Source organism: Xyrauchen texanus, chromosome 21 (assembly GCF_025860055.1).
Source record: "Xyrauchen texanus isolate HMW12.3.18 chromosome 21, RBS_HiC_50CHRs, whole genome shotgun sequence".
Taxonomy (NCBI): domain Eukaryota; kingdom Metazoa; phylum Chordata; class Actinopteri; order Cypriniformes; family Catostomidae; genus Xyrauchen; species Xyrauchen texanus.
This window is the reverse complement of record NC_068296.1, coordinates 13,590,592-13,610,594: the sequence shown is the minus strand read 5'-3', so window position 1 is coordinate 13,610,594 and position 20,003 is coordinate 13,590,592. Positions and strand designations below refer to the sequence as shown.

At 36.7% G+C, this 20,003-nt stretch overlaps 1 protein-coding gene across 1 annotated transcript; it reads right to left on the bottom strand.

Moving 5' to 3' along the window:
* Window positions 1-13,771: 13,771 nt before the first annotated feature.
* On the bottom strand, window positions 13,772-16,951 carry LOC127661673 (P2Y purinoceptor 1-like). The gene is made up of 2 exons (XM_052152495.1): window positions 16,765-16,951; window positions 13,772-16,524 (listed from the first exon to the last, which is right to left on the bottom strand). Exon 2 carries the CDS (start codon window positions 16,495-16,497, stop codon window positions 15,430-15,432), a length of 1,068 nt encoding a protein of 355 aa, XP_052008455.1. The 5' UTR covers window positions 16,498-16,524; window positions 16,765-16,951; the 3' UTR covers window positions 13,772-15,429.
* Between the last annotated feature and the right edge of the window lie 3,052 nt (window positions 16,952-20,003).

Sequence of the window (20,003 nt, the reverse complement as noted above, 5' to 3'; positions counted from 1 at the left end):
TAAAAAGACACACAAACACAGACATGGCAGCTGCATGTGTCTCTCTCTCTCCCGAACTGCTGTGTTCCACTGCACTTATCTCTCTCCTCGGTTGATTAGCCCGCCCTCCTCCTCGTCACACTCCTCCCTCCTTTGCCTCAGGCCGGGGAACCCCCGGTATGATCTACACCGGGGGAGGGCGCTGCCCTTCTGGCCCCGCCTGCCAGCAGGCTTTTACCTGCCTCTCTAGGGCTGGAGAGGGGGACGAGGGAAAACAAAAACAAAACAAAGAGGAGAGGCAAAGTGCAAGGCGAGAGAGCTAGAGGAGAGAGAAAAAGACATGCCATAGCCTGGTCCTCGATCACTCCTCCACACTCTGGCGGATGACAGCCTCTCCTCCACAGGTGAACCAGAGCCAGTCCTCCGACCCCTGGTGGATGGAACGCCACTCTGCATTTTGGCGGATGGTAGGGAACTCCTCCGCCTCTGGCAACGGCTCCACCATTCCATGTGGCCAGCAGCGAGCCCCTCCTCCCCTTGTGAACGATGGCCATTCCTCCACATCCAGGCGGCTAGCAACAACTCCTCCATCCTCCGGCGGATGGCCGCGGCTGCTCCTTTGGGTGGATGGCAGTGGCGAGGACTCTACGACAGCGCATCCCACCTCCTTCCAGGGATTCAGCATCAATGTAACAAGGTTAAAATGGGAAAGGAGGAGGTGGGATCCGGATGAACAGTCAAAATAATATTTAGTTTAAACAAAAAGACACACAACACAAACACACACATGGTAACTGCATGTGGCTCTCTCGAACTGCCACGCTCCGCTGCACTTATCCCTCTCCTCGGCTGATTAGCCTCCTCGTCACAGACACTTCCTGTGGAAAAATGTCCTGTCAATTCTTCCACTTGTTTGGACTTATTCAAGTACTTTTTGAAACATGTAAACTTTAACTTCCAATCAATGAGTTTGATAGTGAAGAATGTTGGTTCATGGCCAGATGGAATCTGCAGACTACTTTTGCATTTTCTGCGCTGATATTTAGGGAAAGTCTGCAGAATTCTGCAGCAGGGATATAAACATATCAAAATATATTGGATGTTCCTGAGAGTACTACACTTTTATTGGTAGCTAAAATATCTACTTATTGGTAGCTAAAATATTTCCTAAAACAAGCATGCAAGTGATGGAAATTCTGTGCATGCTTATTCTGTCTAGTATCTAAGAGCCCATCCAAATACCCAGATGTTTGCAATGAGGTAACTAGAGGTGTTTTCTTCATTTTTTGTGCACACAGAGCACATCCATATAAAAAAAAAAATAATAATACAGTGGACATTAGATTATAATCAGAAGACTTATACTTCAAAACAATACTGATTGTAGGCATTTAAATTCACCAGTTCCATGGCGTATTATCACAATTTTACTGAAATTGATCTACCCTGGCTGTTAGCATCTAATGATAAATAAAGGAATACTGTTCTGATGCACAGCATTCATTCTAAATGTCTCCACCCTGCAGACAGAGCAGATGACAAGGAACTGGAGACCTGATTGCACTGCCAATTGATGCAGACAGTCTTTAATTAAAGAGATAAATTACCCATTAGGGGTTAGAAGGCATACAGAAAAGAGTTGGTAAAGGGTAGAGGACAAAATGTTGAGGTACAGATGATGCAGTGGCATTAAAACAGCGGCAGGCAAGAGACTCCTACCTATAGTTGTGTGAAAAAATGGCTACCTGGGTCATTAATCAGAGAAGGTTACAGGAGTACAGTCTCTCAATACCTCTTCCTCTCTCTCTCTCTCTCTCTCTCTCTCTCAATCTTGTAGGCACACAGAATTAATAGGGTCAGTCAAGACTAGAGGAGCAGGAAGTTTTGATAGAAACTAAACAGAACAGAACAAGGATACTGCAGAAAGAGGAAGAGGGCAATGATGTGTTTAAATAGTGTGTGTGCTGCTCTCCATGAAGTGATATGTGTTTAATCTGTTTCTTCACCACCTGCTGGCTCATCCCTCTCCAAACACTCTTATCCAGCTAATGGAGGTTACTTGGATTTCATTCCCTCTGCCAAACTACTACAGTATGTTAGAAAATATGTGTGAGTGAATGAGCGCATGTTTAAAGAGTGGTTAAATTTTAGTAACATAAAGGAAATAACACTCGAGAAACCAATAATGAAAAATCAATAAATACAGAACTTTACCAGTCATAGAAAGTCTAGCAGAAAAATTTAATCATGCCACTTTTCAGGTTGTATAAGTGCTGTGTTGCAATGGGCAGTCTGTATATGTAGTCTTTTCTTTAATGTCTCTTCTAGACTAGGCAAGAAGTGTTCTTCTATTACATAAAGCACTACTGCAGTCCTGTATCCAATACCATGATTCAGTGTGGTCGAACAATCCGTTGATATGCAGTGGTAATGTGTAATCAAAAGGCTTTTCGCTGTTTTAGAAGGGTTTTGAATGATATTAGCATATTATGTTTGATGTAGTTAGAGTTACATTTGTGTCATCACAATGCAGTACATATTTAAAGGCATTTTTATTCTATTGTAGAACTTTTCACTCATTTCAGATATTGTAAATATTTGATAATTAGCTTTATTGAGATTAATGCATCAGTTAATTAATGTCTGTGTCACCAGATTTATAGTTTACAGTTAATTATACCAGTGTTGTTAAGTTACTTTAAAAAGTCATCCTCTGCTAGTTCTGCCTATTAATTCATTCTCTAAAATTGTAAATATATTGCTTTACAGATTGCTTAATAAAAATGGAATCACATTACTAATTACTTGACTTTTTAAGCTACTTTCTAAAACACTTCACAGAAAAGTTTGTTTCCCGCTCAACAAATTCATTTTCGCACTCCCCAAAGTTGTCACAGAAATGCAAACAGATGTACAGTATATTAATGAATATTTTAAATGCATTATATAAGTTACGTAAATTAGAAATATGCATGACACAGGTAACAAATTTAAAGGAATATTCTGGGTTTAATACAAGTCAAGCTCAATTGACAGCATGCATGGCAAACTACTGATTACCATATAATTTTGTTTTAATTCCCCTTCTCCATTTCTTTAAATCAAAGAATAATCTGGGTTACAGTGAGGTACTTACAATGGAAGTCAATGGGGGTCAATTCGTAAACGTTAAAATTCTCACTGTTTCAAAAGTATAGCATGAGACATAAACAATATGCATGTTAACATCATTTTAATGTGATAACATTTTTGCTAACCATTTAAAGTTCATTGCCATGACGATGTTATGTTAACAAACCCAAAAATTACGATGTATACTAATTTACAGCTCAAATAATTCATGGCTTTTAACAGAATTATTAACATTAGTGCTTTAATAAAAATATAAGCTTCACTTCTGCCTATAAACCCTCAAAAAATTGGTCCCATTCACTTCCATTGTAAGTGCCTACATTGTAAAAATGTCTGCAATTTTGACTGTAAAATCTGTAAAAATGCTACAGAAATAAAACGTCAATTGATTAATGAGTATTAACTGTAAAATATACGGTACATTTTTTTTATATATATTTTCAAAGACAATACAATATTTTTAGAATAAAATGTTGTAAGAAATTGAATTTTTTTTAGATTAAAAAGTATAGTTTCCCTGTATAATTAATGGTAAAAATTTACATTAAAATTAACAAGAGAGTACATGTTCTTTTAACAGTAAACTATTGTTAAAATTACAGTAAAAAACAGTTATCGGGTGTTACCAGAATTCCCTGTGTGACCAATTGCATTTCATTATATTTGATGGGAATAGTTATGTTTATTTTATTTTGAATATCAGTTATGTACACTGGGGTGTTCTGTGTTATATCTGACGTAGTTTAGTTAATGTTTACTGCATTATTTAAATTTCACATGTTAACCGGATGGTGTTTAGTGTTTGTGTGAGTGACACTGAGCACTGTCTCTACATGTTTATTGATCATTGCTCAAGGAAGAGCCACTACTGATGAACTTTATGTCATCATGTGCCCTTCTGGAGTTACTATGGTGATTAACAATACATTATGAAGTGACAAGCAGATTTTTACAGTGTCAGAAGGCTAATATCAAGTTCATGACAGTTATTGTACTGTAAATTTAACAGATTTATTTTTACAGCGCCATCAATTACAACAGTTTTAAACTGTAAAATGTACAGGTTGTTCTGTAAAGTTGTAAATGTAATTGTCTAGAAAGAGGAGGATAAGTCTCGCACGCTGCCATAGCCTCCAAAGTACTTATATTTATTTAAACAGCAATATTTTGGCAAAAACAACTGCTGTTTAAATATATAAGGAATTTGTCAAGCTACAACAGGGTGCAGGGCTTATTGTCTCCTTTCTACAAGTTTATTCAGCTTAAAAAGAATAAAATAAGAGAGACAGAAGAAAAAAGGTAGAAAATATAAAGTTATAGTTGCAAATAATAGCAGCCTGCAATGCTGCAAAACCCAACTGGACAAGCACAGCCAGTCTGTACTGAATTTAGAAGTAAGCAGTGTCTAGCTCTTGTTCCAGTTTTGTCCCTGTGGTGTGCAAGAATGGCTGAATTGATCTTGGAAACGATTCTGTGTCCTACTGCACTATTTCTTGCCAAAAACATACTTTGTGTTAATTAAGGATGTGGTTGACCATTCTATATCATAGAATACATTTAATCACACAGCACAATTAATTCGATTCTCCCTGACAGCAGATTGTGGTTTCACAGACAGGTTATAAAAACTTGGCCACATTATCATTAAATCTCTCTCTGTCTTCTATTTTTATTTATTTATTTTTTTTTGCATTTTCTCTTTGTCTTTGGGCTTGATAATTGGGAAGGGATCCAAAATACTCTAGTAATGGCAATAGTTCATCTGGGTGTCTAAACAAAACCGCAAGGATTACCTGCACCATTCACACTGTTATCTTGACATTCACTTATCTTGACACTCTCTCTCTCTCTCTCTCTCTCTCTCTCTCTCTCTCACACACACACACACACACACACACACACACATTACTTTATCTGCCACTTTAAAGAGATGAAGTTTATTCCTGCCATACAATTTTATCTTGTATAACCTCTATTGGTTTCTGTCATATCTGCCTGCACGGCCAATCATTGCCATCCTGCCACCATAATCCTCTCCCCAAATTGCATTCTTACATTGCTGTCTGGCGCAGTCGATATCCCTTATTTATGCCCCCTCATCTCCCAGTTCCATCAGAGGACTCAGGTAGCATACACTACATGCACTACAGTTTAATATGGCTAAAAGGTCATGGTTGCTGACTTTGGCCACAGAGCTTATCTCTCGGATACTCTCTGATCTCAGGCTTAAGGTAAATTTCAGTTATTATCCCACAGTATTGATATGTCATAATCGTGACCTTGCAAAATGTCATGAGAAAGTTTATACCTCAATATCTTGAACAATTTCTTTATTCTGTATATTAAAAATAGTTTTGAGGGCATATACTGCTAATTTTATACCTAATCAATGACATGTTAGGAATGAAATACTAATCATTACTGAATACTGCCTGAATACTATTACTTTTTAAAATAGTAAATTAAATAATGTACACTTTGTCAGTTCGAACCAGTCTGCCCATTCTCTGTTGACCTCTCTCATCAACAAAGCATTTCCGTCCACAGAACTGCCGCTCACTGGATGTTTTTTTTGTTTGTGGCACCATTCTGAGTAAATTCTAGAGACTGTTGTGTGTGAAAATCCCAGGAGATCAGCAGTAACAGAAATAATCAAACCAGCCAAAAATGTACCTCAGAAACAAAATGCACAAGATATTTAGACTTCAGAGAATGCATCTTGAATACACGTCTATTTTATCTTATTCCACGTCCATTTTTAGAAATGTACCTCAAATTAACATTTCATTTGTGTGATTGCTTTCATACACTTGTGTTGATTGAGATTAGTATTCTTTCCATTAATGTAATTGTCCTTTGTGGGGTGGTTTTGGTTGTGCTGCTGCTTGTAAATCAGAAACTGCCGTCTAATTGGACAGATTTGTAAAAAAAAATTAATCTGGGAAAATAGAAAGCCACTGAGATTCCTTTCTTAGTCAACTTAGTTGGGCAACAAGTAACACCACAATAGCAACAGGGCTGATTTTAAGGACTAGAAACAACATGCATGTTTGAGGAGGTCAATGTTGTAGAAAACCACACATCAACACAGTAATGTATGTGGATTTGCTCAAAAAATGACACCTGTATTACTCACAACCAACAGACTATGTAGGATTTGCAAACATGGGAGGACAGTCTAGCTTTCACAGAATTCATTATCATAAATCATTTATACCAAAAGGTGTGTGCTTACATGTAAAGGCGTGATAGCTGGAAAGGGTCAGCTTTTCTCCATAGCTATGTCTAGGGTCACATGCTCACCAATGATATAAAACCCAGTGCCCTGCAAGAAAAAAACAGACATGAAGATGTTCTGGCCAAGCCTCTGCTGCTACTGTGACAGATACGTCCATTGGTACATACTTGTGACACTGTTCCTTTGCAGGACATTAATAGTGCAATACTTGTTGACTTAAAGACACCACATTATTAAAAATAATAATATTAATAATAATAATAATAGTAAAGCCATTCGAATGTTGTTGGCTACTAAAGAAATTCATCCCTACATTGGATAACTTTGACATTTCATTAATAAAATGACTTGCAAATGGATCCATCTTTATTTTCAGCCAAGTGTCACCTTTAAAAATAGCATAGAAATCAAGTTTAGAAATGAAGTCTTTAGCTTTTCTGGTTCAAATAAATCTGGGGTACAAGAGATTAAAGCAAAAAAGACAGGGTCATTCCTACTGAATTCTATAAAGTATTTTTTTCTAATGTAGGCCAGGCTCAAGAAATGAAATATAAAATAAGAAACATGTTGTCTTATGTTGGCTGTTAAAGACCTTGTTTGACAACTCGAGCAGAGGCTTAACCTGTCCTAACAAATGATATCATAACATACATCTTCCTGTATTTCAGTCCTTGTTTCTCCATGCACAAACATACCTTGTGTAAATAAATAACTAAATCCAGTAAGATAGCCTTGAAGAATAAACATGGTATTTCCGTTTGGTGACTGGCTGAAACAGGATGTCTGGAATTATTCTCCAAAGATACAGCAGAGAGATGTGCACAACCGAAATAATACTCATAATAATAGTTATGATCCAAATCTTTGATGACTATGCAACAAAGCAGCTCCATTTGCCCTCCATTATCTAATGCACATGGAGATTTATACTACAGTGATTTAATTCATTAAGGGAATAACACCATTCTGCATCAAAAGAGTTACAAAGGGAGAATCAATTTCAGTGATAAACTGCTTGTACAAACCTACAAAAGAATCTGAAGATAGTCAAAATAATCATTTCCCAAGAGTCACACTGAAGCTATAATCACACTTATCTAAAGAATTTCATTTCATTTTCTTATTTGAGGCCTGACCAGAGAAATCATCAATTTCTTTACCATCTCTCCTCAACATTATTTACAGACAGCGAACTCTAAATAAAAGTTATCTGGCTTTGTGAGAGGCACAATGTACTACTGATCTGAAGGAATGCTGTAGCAATAGGTTTAGAAATGGCCATATTGATTGATAGAAAAGATTTTGTCTTCCAAGGAAGCTGATGACTCGATAAGAGGGTAATGTATCAGAGAGATGCTGTCAATATTCTTTAGCACATTTAACTTTTTAATTTTCAGTGCTGGATGGCAATTGACCATGCTTATTTCAACTTTGTCACACTTTGGCAGCATTTTGTCTCCTCCCAAAAGTGGGAAAATAGCACACACATTAAATAAGACTAAAAGAGATGAAATTAGGATTGATATTAACTATTGCTGTGCAAGTCCTTTGGACAATCACACAGCATAAAAATATTTGTAATAAACTTGCATCAACAATCCAAACATTAACTAAAGAAATCATTATTTTAAGGAAAGACATTACTTGTTGGTTACAGTTAGATCAGTGCTTCTGAATTGGTGGGTCACAGGCCTATTTTATATGCATTATGAACTATTATGAACTAATAGGAACTAACAATGAACAATATTATATTTATAAAGTGATTGCATTAACTAAATGTTAACATATATTAATCTACACATTTAACTTTTAATGTATTCCTATAAATTAACATTAGTTAACAATATTAGTTAATATGAGCTAACAATGAACAACAGCTTTTATTAATCTTAGTTTAAGTTCAGTTTTAACATACGTCTTTTAAATCAAAAGTTGTATTTGCTAACATTATTTAATGCACTATAAACTAACAAACTAACAATGAATAATTGTGTTTTTATTAACTAACATTAACAAAGATTAATAAATGCTGTAAAAAAATACACTCACTGAGCACTTTATTATGCGATTATCTAATCAGCCAATCGTGTGGCAGCAGTGCAATCCATAAAATCATGCAGATACCGGTCAGGAGCTACAGTTAATGTTCATATCAACCATCAGAAAGGGGAAAAAGTGATCTCAGTGATATTGACCTTAGCATGATTGTTGGTGTCAGATGGGCTAGTTTGAGTATTTCTGTAACTGCTGATCTCCTGGGATTTTCACACACAACAGTTTCTAGAGTAGTACCAAAAATGAGTGGCAGTTCTGCAGACAGAAACACCTTATTGATGAGAGGTCAATGGAGAATGGCCAGAATGATTCAAGCTGGCAGAAAGGCTACGTTAACTCAGACAACCGCTCTGTACAATTGTAGTGAGCATAATAGCATCTCAGAATGCACAACAAATCAAATCTTGAGGCGGATGAGCTACAACAGCAGAAAACCACAACAGGCACTTTATTTGGACCACAGTGTTCCTCGTAAGGTGCTCAAGTGAGTGTATATTGTTTATTGTTTGTTCATAATTCCTAATGCATTAACTACAGTAAACAAATGGAGCCTTATCGTAAAATTTTAGCTTAAATGCTGTTTGAGTATTTTTCATTGTTAATTCATTTTAACTACTGTGTAAACTAATGTTAAACCTATTTCAAAGTGTTCCCCCAAATTGTAAATGTTCTTATTCAGCTGTGTTGTCAATAATTTTGCACATTCCATTTTTGCTTGGCCTAAAATTAATACATATCAATATTCAGTTATTATAGGGATATATTTGTTTACTTTTGCATAATAAACAATTTTGCTGTTGTGTTTGCCACTTGATGTCTAATGTAAAATCTGTCCTGAAGCAAAACTGGTGACAATTGCAAAGCACCCTCAAAAAACCATTTCACGTGGCCCTATCTCCACGGTAATGGCCTTAACCCTCCAGGATGGCCTGTTTTTTTCACATTCAAATAGAAAGCTTTGTTCTTTCTGTTTCTCTTTCTTACTCTCTCTCTCCTTGCCCCTCCTCTCTTTTCTCCACCCCTCTAAACTTCACAGTTGGCATGTTTAAATGGTGTCACAGTAGGAAAGAGCAGGAGATGGAGGAGGAGTGACTGTCAAGACTCGCTGGTTTTCGTGCCTCAGCAGGCCTCATGGAGACTGGCATTGTTGGGGCCTCTTATTTCCTGCAAACACAGAAACCCACAGAAGCAAACATACACCCTCACATAAGCATGCAGAAGCACGTATTCATCTAGTGTATTCATCCATTTAGGCACACACACTCTTTTGAATACAAACTCACATGTTAACAAAGAAAACAAACATTGCTTAAATTACACAGGTGCCAGGTTCATTGTAGTCAGTTGCATACAGTATATCATCACTCAATCGAAGTGCACAACTTTGAAAAATACAATACATGAATCACCGACCCATCATAACAGATAATGGCAATAGCAGGAGCCATGGGTCTAGTGAAAGTACATTCTGTGGAACACCAAGATGCCATTAAAATAGGTTTCCTCAAATAAGTCCCATTAAACACTCACAGACAGAACAGAAAATTGTTCATAATTCCTCCAGTGCTGAACTATTACAACAAGAAGCCACACGAGGACATATATTACAGTGATTTTTCCACAGGTTAGTTAACGATGCGAAGCGAAGCATAAAGTAAAGTTATTGTCAAAAAAGTATAGTAAAAATAAAGTGAACTCCCTTTTAAAAGTTATAATAGTCCTGTTTATGGAGGGCTGTTTATGGTTACCAAGCAACAAAGCAATTTGGCTTAATATGGAATATTTGGTCAAAGGTGTGTGTTTATCAGCATTTTACAACGGCTTCAAATGTGGCTTATCCCGTCAGTCAAATACAGAGTTGAACTATACGTTTTTTATAAAATCCTGAAATCAAAACCCAGCCTCAGTGTTAGATTCCCGGACCCCATTTCAAGGCTGCCCAGCATCAGTAACCATTCAGCTTTTGTTCCTATTACAAAGAGTGGCTATGAGAACTCTGTGGAGAAAAGAAGATGCAGTGTTATATATGTCTTCCTCATTCTCCTTTCCTCCTTGTCCTTTCCTGTGAGAGGAACAAAGAGTCAACCCGCTAAGGGAAAAGAAAGCAATGGAAAACTGTGCAAGAAGACTCTGTCACTGTTTCATGATACCCTTTGGCTTGAACTAAATGGGTGTGAAAACACAAAGAAGAGATAGAAAAGTACAGCAGTGGAGCAAAGGATGTAGAGTTATTATGAACAATAAAATGGAATGCCTGATGCTCTATCAGGCAAAGGTTGATGACATCTTTCCATCACTGTTGTTTTACCCTAAAATTGGATTTTACTCATGAACAGAAAAATATTCAGGACACTATTTTACAGCAACTCATCGGTAACACTTTACAGTAAGGTTCCATTTGTTAACAGTAGTTAACAACATTAGTTAACATTAATTAACAATGAACAATACTTTTACAGAATTTATGCATCTTAGTTCATGTTAATTTCAACATTCAATGACAAACCTTGTTACAATTAGTTAATGCACTAACTAAAATTAACTGACAATGGACAATTGTATTTTTATTAACTAACATTAACAAAGACTAATAAATACAGTAAAACATATATTGTTAATTGTTTGTTCATGATACCAAATAAATTAACTAATGTTAACGAATGGAAGTGTTACCGATTCATCTAATCAAGGCATCACACTTTTCTAGCTGGTTAAAGGAACATTCTGGGATCAATACAAGTTAAGCTCAATCGACAGCATTTGTGGCAGTATGTTGATTACCACAAACATTATATATCAGGGGGCCTGGGTAGCTCAGTGGTAAAGACGTTCACTAGATCAAATCCCAGGGTGTGCTGCCAGCCAAGTCTCCCAAGCAACCAAATTGGCCTGGTTGCTATACCGTCGAGTCACATGGGTAACCTCCTCATGGTCGCTATAATCTCAGCTCTCGGTTGGGTGCGTGGTGCGTTCAGCGTGGATACCACGGGCATCCACACGTGCTATGTCTCTGTGGCAATGCGCTCAACAAGCCACGTGATAGAATGTTGACGGTCTCAGATGCGGAGGCAGCTGGGATTCGTCATTCGGATTGAGGCGAGTCACAACGAGGACATAAAATCGCATTGGAAATTGAGCCTTCCAAATTGGGGAAAAGATCTTTAGAGGGTTGAAATGTGAAGCTTGTAATTTTAAAAAAGCACTTACATTAAGTCTTCTGTTAAAACTTGTGCATTAGTGGTTCCCAACCCTGTTCCTGGAGGCCCACTAACACTGCATATTTTGTATATCTCCCTTTTCTGATACACCCAATTCAGGTCTTTGAGTCTCTACTAACCAACTAATGAGTTGAATCAGGTGTGTTTGGTTAGGGAGATATCCAAAATGTGTAGTGCTGGGGGGCCTCCAGGAACAGGGTTGGGAACCAAAATTGAATGAAAATTATCTCATTATTCACTAATCCTGATGCCATCCCAGATGTGTATACTGCATGGTAAAAAAAATCTAATTGTTTTTACAAAAAAACAAAAACAAAGCTGTGGTTGCCAGATTAATTATGTAAAAAATACAGAACAACCAGTACATTTTACAGTTTAAAATTTTTTGTTTTTATGATAGATTTTACAGTGCAGTACCATTGTTTTTATTATTAAAAGACCAACTTAATTTATTAACCTTCTGAAACTGTAAAAATCTGCTTTTCTCTTTATAATGTATTGTTAATCACTGTAGTAATTACAGAAGGGCACATGGTGGCATGAAGTTCATCATCAATAGTGGCTCTTCAAGTAACAATGATCAATAAACATGTCACTCACACAAACAGGGTAACACATTTTAAATTTAAATTATGCAATAAACATTAACTAAACTACATTAAATATAACTCAGAACACCCCAAAGTACATAAGTGATATTAAAAGTAAGAAGAAACATATGTATTCCCATAAGATATAATGAAATGTAATGGGAACTCTGGGGAATTCAGGGAACACCCGATTATAGTTTTTTTTACTGTAATTTTAACAATAATTTACCGTAAAACGAATGTACTCACTTGTTGAACATAATATACATTTTAACCATTAATTATATGGGAAAATCATACTTTTTACGTCTAAAAATATTTGTTTTTATAACATTTTCATGTAAAACTACATGTATTATATTTTTAAATATTTAAAAAAAATTAAGAATATTTTACAGTAACTACTCGTTAACCAATTTACGTTTTTTTACTGTAGCATTTTTACTGTCTTTTACCATTAAAATTAAAAATTTTTTTACAGTTTGTCTCTCTTCAGCAGAACACAAATGAAAATTTTTAGAAGAAGATAGAGCTCTATCTGGTCCTTATAATTTGACAGTCCAAAAGTCACATTTAGGCAGCATAAAAGTAACCCATGCAACTCCAATCGGTCAATGAATGTCTTCTGAAGTGAAGGTTTATGTAAGAAACAAGGTGATAATTAAAACGCTTTTAACTTTAAATCGGCACTTTCATAAAGGGCTCTGATGCAGTTTTTAGATGGCCGAATTCTCATGTGACGTTTGTTCTTCTGTTGTAAATAAGTGCCACTTTTGAATTCTCGTGTGAGCTCGCCAACGCACTTACATCACAAATTTTTGAAAAGTTAATAACGCTTTAATTATTGATTTATTTTTTTTACACAAATGTATCGATTTGATTCAGAAGATATTCACTGATTGACTGGAGTCGTTTGGATTACTTTATTGCTGCCTAAATATAACTTTTGGACCATCAAATTGCTGGCAACCATGTACTTCCATTATAAGGACCTAACAGAGCTCTAGCTTCTTCTAAAAATCTTAATTTGTGTTCTGCTCAAGAAAGACAGTCATACATCTGGGATGGTGAATAATGAAAGATTTTTCATTTTTGGGTGAACTATTCCTTTAAATCGTTGTTTATCTGGCAGTTTTAGGGTTTAAATTACATCATCATTGCAACAAAGTTTGAAAATTGGATATAAACTTATACAGAAAAGGTTGGTAAACGATTTTATGTTAACACAAATTTTGTTAACATCTTGTGGCTGCACTTTTCAAATATTTTATTGATTATGGATTGGCCCCATTCACTTCCATTGTAAGTGCCTCACTGTGACCAAGATTTTTTCTACTTTCTTTTTTTTTTTTTTTAAAGAAAATGAGGTACAAGTTTAAAAATAAATTGTGGTAATCAACTTTTTGCCACAAATGCTGTCAATTGAGCTTAACTTGTATTGAACTTGAAATTATTCTTTAATTTACAGTATACTAAAAAACCTTACTAAAATATACAGACTATTAAAACAACGCTATTTTAAAAACACACATTTCCATTGATCTTTTAGATAGGTCTCTGTATTTGTTTTCAGCTTTAAATATCACAAGACATTAAAGGGAAATACATTATGAGCATACAGTATTTACTGACTATTTGAAACATGGTTATAACAATCCCTTTATAATTCATGGGCTCAAATTCATTTAATCACAGCACTGAGTTATACATCTTTCTAGTAACAGAGTAGAATACAGAGCAATAGACATATTCATCAGACCTCAGTTAAAAACACAATCCTGGACACAGCCACAGGAATACAATTAATTAGTTACACATTTATATATATATAGTTCATCTTAGCTATTCACTGAGAACATAACGCAGGGACTAAAATGCCTAGTGCCATTCAGGCATTCTCAAATAAAATGCCAGTGCTTGTTATATTTGCAATGTAAGTTTTACTGTTAAAGCATTAAGCAGTTAGTAAATGTTTGTTTGTTCAGTTTTAGTTCAGAGTTACTCCGCAGTCAGTTTTGTTCCATTCTTCACGGAACAATCACATTAGACAAAAACATATGTGTTAAAAGTAATCAAATGTGTAACACTGTCTAGAGTACAGTACAATGATTTTGAAGATGCAAACTCTTATTCTAAGAAGCATCCCATCATTCTAAGGCAGGGGTCTTCAACAATTTTCAGACCAAGGACCCCTTGGTGGGTAGAGAGACGGAGCCGGGACCCCATGTCACATATTGTATAAAATTGAGTGTTGCGTTTTATGCCTATAACCTTTGACGATAGGCTACCATATTACAGTATGTTCATTCTTTTGAAATAATCATTAAATAATGTAGAGAAGGGGTCTGCAATTTTTCTGACATGAAGTGACATTTTTCATGTTAATCACTATTCCATACCCCCTTCTTAATAAAAATAAAAAGACAGATAGACAGACACATAGACATACCCTGTCCATGCAGAATAATACAATTTTCATAAGGTTACTAATATGGAGACTTTGTCTAATGTGAGTGATCAAGTTCATACATATATTTTAAAATTAAATTTAATTAGGAGTTAAAATTTGCAAAGTGGAATTTTTTTATTTTATTATTTTGCTTTGAAAGTCACCGTCTTGTGTGTGTGGAACATTAAGGACTGTGTATGCCAGCGGTAATTATTCATTTACACCAGGCAATTAGGCTATTGTTCTGAAAGCAAATCGCAACTAATAATAAGAGTAACCGTAGGCTGTCAGCAGCTCAAACGTACAGCACCGCGACCAATGCAAAACAAAAATATTTACTCAATGCTGCGTTTACTGCAGCATTGCTGAACCTGATGTGTCGCACTTTGAGTGGTGAGCATGGATGTGTGAATGGTTTGTCCGCACTGTTCGCTTCTGCTGACTATTCGCCACACTTTAATAGTGTTTAGCTTTCCAATCAGTTCATAACTAAATACAACAGGATGTGTGAATATGAAAGAGGACATTTTGGCATGCAGGTGCAAGGAACTTCAACATGTCAATGGATTAAAATGTATACACTTATTTGCAGCTATCGCTCGCGTGTGAGTGATAATTACAAGTGCCAATGGTGGATCAAACAATGATTTGCGGACCTCCTGTGGTACCACAGCGGACCCCTTGTTGAAGACCCTTGGTCTTAGGAAATGTCTACAGTTCCACAACATCCACAATTCACAACAAACATGTTTCTCAGAGAACACCTTAGGCATGATTGAACCCGTTCTGGACGTACTCTGGTAGACTGTTAAGTGCTGTATCCTCGCTCTTGGACTGGAGAGTGTGATCTCCCTTCCTGGAGGACTTTTTGGTGGCTCTGGACAGTCTGCGTCTAAACGTGTCCCCAGCCAGAAAATACAAAATAGGGTCCACACAGCTATTAAGGCTAGCTAGGCCCCTTGTCACCTGGTAAGTTGCATACACTCTATTATTAAAGTCACACATGTCTGGACTTTGGAAATACAGGCGAGCCCTCATGTTCAGGTTCTTCATGACATGGAAGGGCAAATAGGAGACTGCGAATACTGTGAGCACAATGATGACTAGGTAAATGGATTTCTTCCTCAGTGGAGCATTGTCCATGTCATTGTAAATAAGGGCCTTGACAATGCCTCCATAACACCTCAGGATGATGATGAATGGGATGCAGAAGCCAAACACTGTCATACACATGCTGTAGATGAAGTAGCCTTGCAGCTCGTCCTCTGTTGTGGTGTCATAGCATGTTGTGTAGCCTTTTTTCTGACCCGTGCGTGAGTAATAGAGAATTGGAGCGATTCCAACCACAACTATGAACCACACAAGAGCGACCGTGCGCACCGCATTCTTCTTCTTCAGCCTCCCAAGTGACTTCAAAGGATGGACCACACCGTAGTACCTGTGCACACTGATGCACGTCAGGAACAGGATGCTGCCGTATAGATTCACATGAAATATAAACCTTTGTAGCCTGCATAGCACGTGCCCAAAAATCCAGTCTGTTTTATTAAAGTAGTAGAAAACGAGAAAAGGTAGCGACAGAACATAACAAAAATCCGCAAGTGCCAAATTGAACATGTATACGGAGATACTACTCCATGGCCTCATGTGACACGCAAACATCCATATGGCCAAACTGTTTCCAATAAATCCAGCGATGAACACAATAATGTACACAGTCGGTAAATAGTAAAACTGAAAACCAGTCTTGGTTAATGAGCATCCCCTCGTCTGGTTCTGAAAGTCAGTCGCATTATTCAAGAGTGCCGTCAAGTTATTAAACTCCCCTGTCATGTTGTCAAGGATCAGCAGGTATGTGATCTATGATAAGAATAGAAAATGGTCAACAGAGAAGTTTGAATATCAATCACGCCCACATTACTTAGTTCATTACCCTCGTGTTTACACCACTCATGGCTTCAAATGTGGTTTGAAAAAAAGAAGAAGGGTAAAGGCAAGTCATTTGTCCTCTGTGGTGCGATTTCCAAGCAAAATATAGCCTATTGCGAAATCAGTGATTCCAGTCCTTGAAGGGAAATAGCAAAAGTCGTTCACACTCACCAATGAGACGCGCCTTTATCCCACATTCCAAGAGCGCGTTTACAGGAACCGACAGCAGCATGAATGAGAGATCCGTAGCTTTCCCGCAAGAGGAATTTCCAAGCCACCTGTCTCGCACAAACACCGCCGGACGCCCGAGACTGAATGTGCAGCGCGTGAAACACTCTGCTGAAGGTACTAAATGATGTCCGACTCGCGAACGAATCGTTCTATTGAGCTGGTTCTTTCACATGACTCGGACGAACCGATTCGCGAAGCGTTTGAATGAGAGAACTTTGAAGTTATAAATTGGTTTTTGATATGCTGGAGACTGGAGTCATTACAAAATCATTTTGAAAAGCATGTACGAAAAAAACAAACAAATCTGCTAGTAAAATTAGGGTGAACACATAAAATGGAATAGCCTACAGTATAAAAAAAATATATATATAGGCCTATTTATTAAACGAAGAGCTTAAGAACTTGTGAAATTCCGCGGGGGTCCTTCTGGCAATACTTTAAAGTGATGACTCCATAGCGACTCAACTGAATCGGATAATTGATCCGAAATGTCTGAACGAACCGACTCGTTGAAATGAATCAGATCTCCCAACATTAAAAGATACGGAGAGCGCAACAATCAGAGTTCCGGAGCTACTGTTGCCGGCAATGGTGCCGGAAACAGGAGGAGCCAAATCAGTAGCGAGACCTCTAATATCGCTGGTTTCAATTCTATCCATGTCCACACAGTCGAATTACTTCACAGTTTTGTTTTTACCAACGCGTCGTTCGGAATAGTAAATGTCGATCATAGGTTGTGCATGTTCGGGCCACTAAAACAGGTTTTACAACCTGGAGACTTTGTAAAAGCAAGCCAAGAGAATGATCAGACTTTGTGGAACAGGTGAAGTCATGTTTAGAATCTAAAAACTAAACAAACTTATAAACATGTAGCATGGCACAAGCATGGCACAAGCAATCTCTCTCTCTCTCTCTCTCTCTCTCTCTCTCTCTCTCTCTCTCTCTCTCTCTCTCTCTCTCTCTCTCTCTCACACACACACACACACACACACACACACACACACATATTGATTGCGTTTTTGGATACCATACCTCATGGAAAATATCATCCTGGTATTATCATTGTGAAATCTCATTTATCATTTTTTGAATGTGCATGAATCCCAAAGGCTTGCTTTAGAAACAAGGCCACACAGTTTCCACAGTAAATGACAGTGACACATTATCCCTTAATTTTTTGTCTCCTACGTTATCTTATTTGATGTCACTTTTTTTGTAACATTTTCTCTTATACAGATATATGTATGCATATACACTAATGTAAATAATATCAATTTAGTATTGCCTTGAGTATTCTTTTTTACATGCTTAAATGTAGAATTTACTTAATATTTTCTATTTCACACATAAACAAATTTATTCAATGTAGAAAGAATCATCTTTTCTGCTATATCACGATTTGTTTTTCAGTGTACACATGAAAGAAGAGTAGATGAAAATTAAGATGTATTCACAACACAATGTAGTATAATGCTTGGCAACTAACTGGATGGAGGGCTTGAGACATATTGTATAATTGCAGTGGTGTGTGGAGTAGAATCGATACAATCTAATTTTCATTCTATGGCAAATGCAATAAACCAGACATATCTTGACACCATATCAAATAACAACCTAGCAACATATATTGCTAAAATGAAAATTAAAGTAAATTAATTTATTATAATATTTTTGAATAAAGTTATAATGCTTAATATAATTGAATAATAAAATATTTGGGATTTTATAAACAGTGAACATTGTCATGATATTGCATCTAATAATATGTGAAGTAAGGAAAGATATCGCTGTGCAGCTGTGCAGCTGAGCCCCTTTTTAGAAAACTGCTTCAGGCTTTATTCTCTGGGCTCTGTCCATTGCATGAGAAAGTGTTTACATTTTCAATTTGTGACAGTTAGGGCATTTTTTCCCTTTGTGACAGCTAGCAGCATATTCTCTTCTTTATTGTTTAGAGTCTTGCAGACACCCCTGCTGTGACACAAAATGGGTATATTGAAGTAATGTGTGTGTGTGTGTGTGTGTGTGTGTGTGTGTGTGTGTGTGTGTGTGTGTGTGTGTTGTGTGTGCATTTACACATGTGTACACATATAAATTGAAGATCCCAGCTGTGCAGAGCTGGGAGTTGGCAGACAGAGAGTTAGTAAAAAAAGAAAAGAATAGAAAAAGCAAGGAAACAGGCTGCAACTGTTGTAAGACAGTGTCTTGACTGTTTCCTCTGTGTTTGACAGAAGGCTCCAGCTGGAGAAAAACTCTCTCACTGATGTTTAAAGATATGACCGACTGACCAGTTTGATTGAATGTTTGATTTTGGGCCATTTTGGTGGAAGTAAGCTAGTGATTGTTACATATTAAAAAATTTAACAGTACTTACTGTTGATATCTTGTTAGATATTTCCTACTCATTAACTTTCGTGTGTCGGAGAACCTGGGACAATTCGATCATTCTCCTTGCAATCATTATGTTATAGCACTGAGATCTTTTCAAGCTTTTGATTAGGCTAGTTGTCATTTAGAATACACTTTTTTTCCAGAGAGACCTACATTTCTCTAGTTTAAGACCTCATGGAGTAAAATACGATGCATTGTGGTACAATGGCGATAGAGTTTTCTTCATATCTGCACAATTCAGGGGTAAACTGCCTAATCTGTGAACCTAATCTTTGTTTACAGGGTGTAAACCACTTTGCTGCCACTTTAAAGGGTAAATTATTCCCAAAACAATTATTATGTTGTCATTTACACACCCTTGTTTTGTTCCAAACCCGTATGATATTCTCTTTTCCGTGAAAGACCCTCCTTAACATTCTGACTTAAATATTGATCTGTTTTTCACCCACACCTATTATATAGCTTCAGAAGACATGGATTTAAACACTGGTGTCATATGGATAACATTTATGCTGCGTTTATGTGCTTTTTGGAGCTTCAAAGTTCTGCCCACCAGTGACTTGCATTGTATGGACCTACAGAGCTCAAATATTCTGAGCAAAAGTCACTCTATCATCTTATATGTTCCTCCCATTTTCCTGATTTTGTTCAGCTAAGTCTCTTAATTACCATTGTAACCTATTACAGGAACCTGGCAATAAATTTATGGAAAACAGTCATAAAGTAACACCCTACAGGACAGGAGTCTTTTAGCTGAAGTTCCCTTTCAAGAGGTCTCTCCTATTGCGTAA

Excerpts from the sequence above, each read along its gene's own strand:
- LOC127661673 (XM_052152495.1), bottom strand. The coding sequence starts at position 16,497 with ATGACAGGGGAGTTTAATAACTTGACGGCACTCTTGAATAATGCGACT.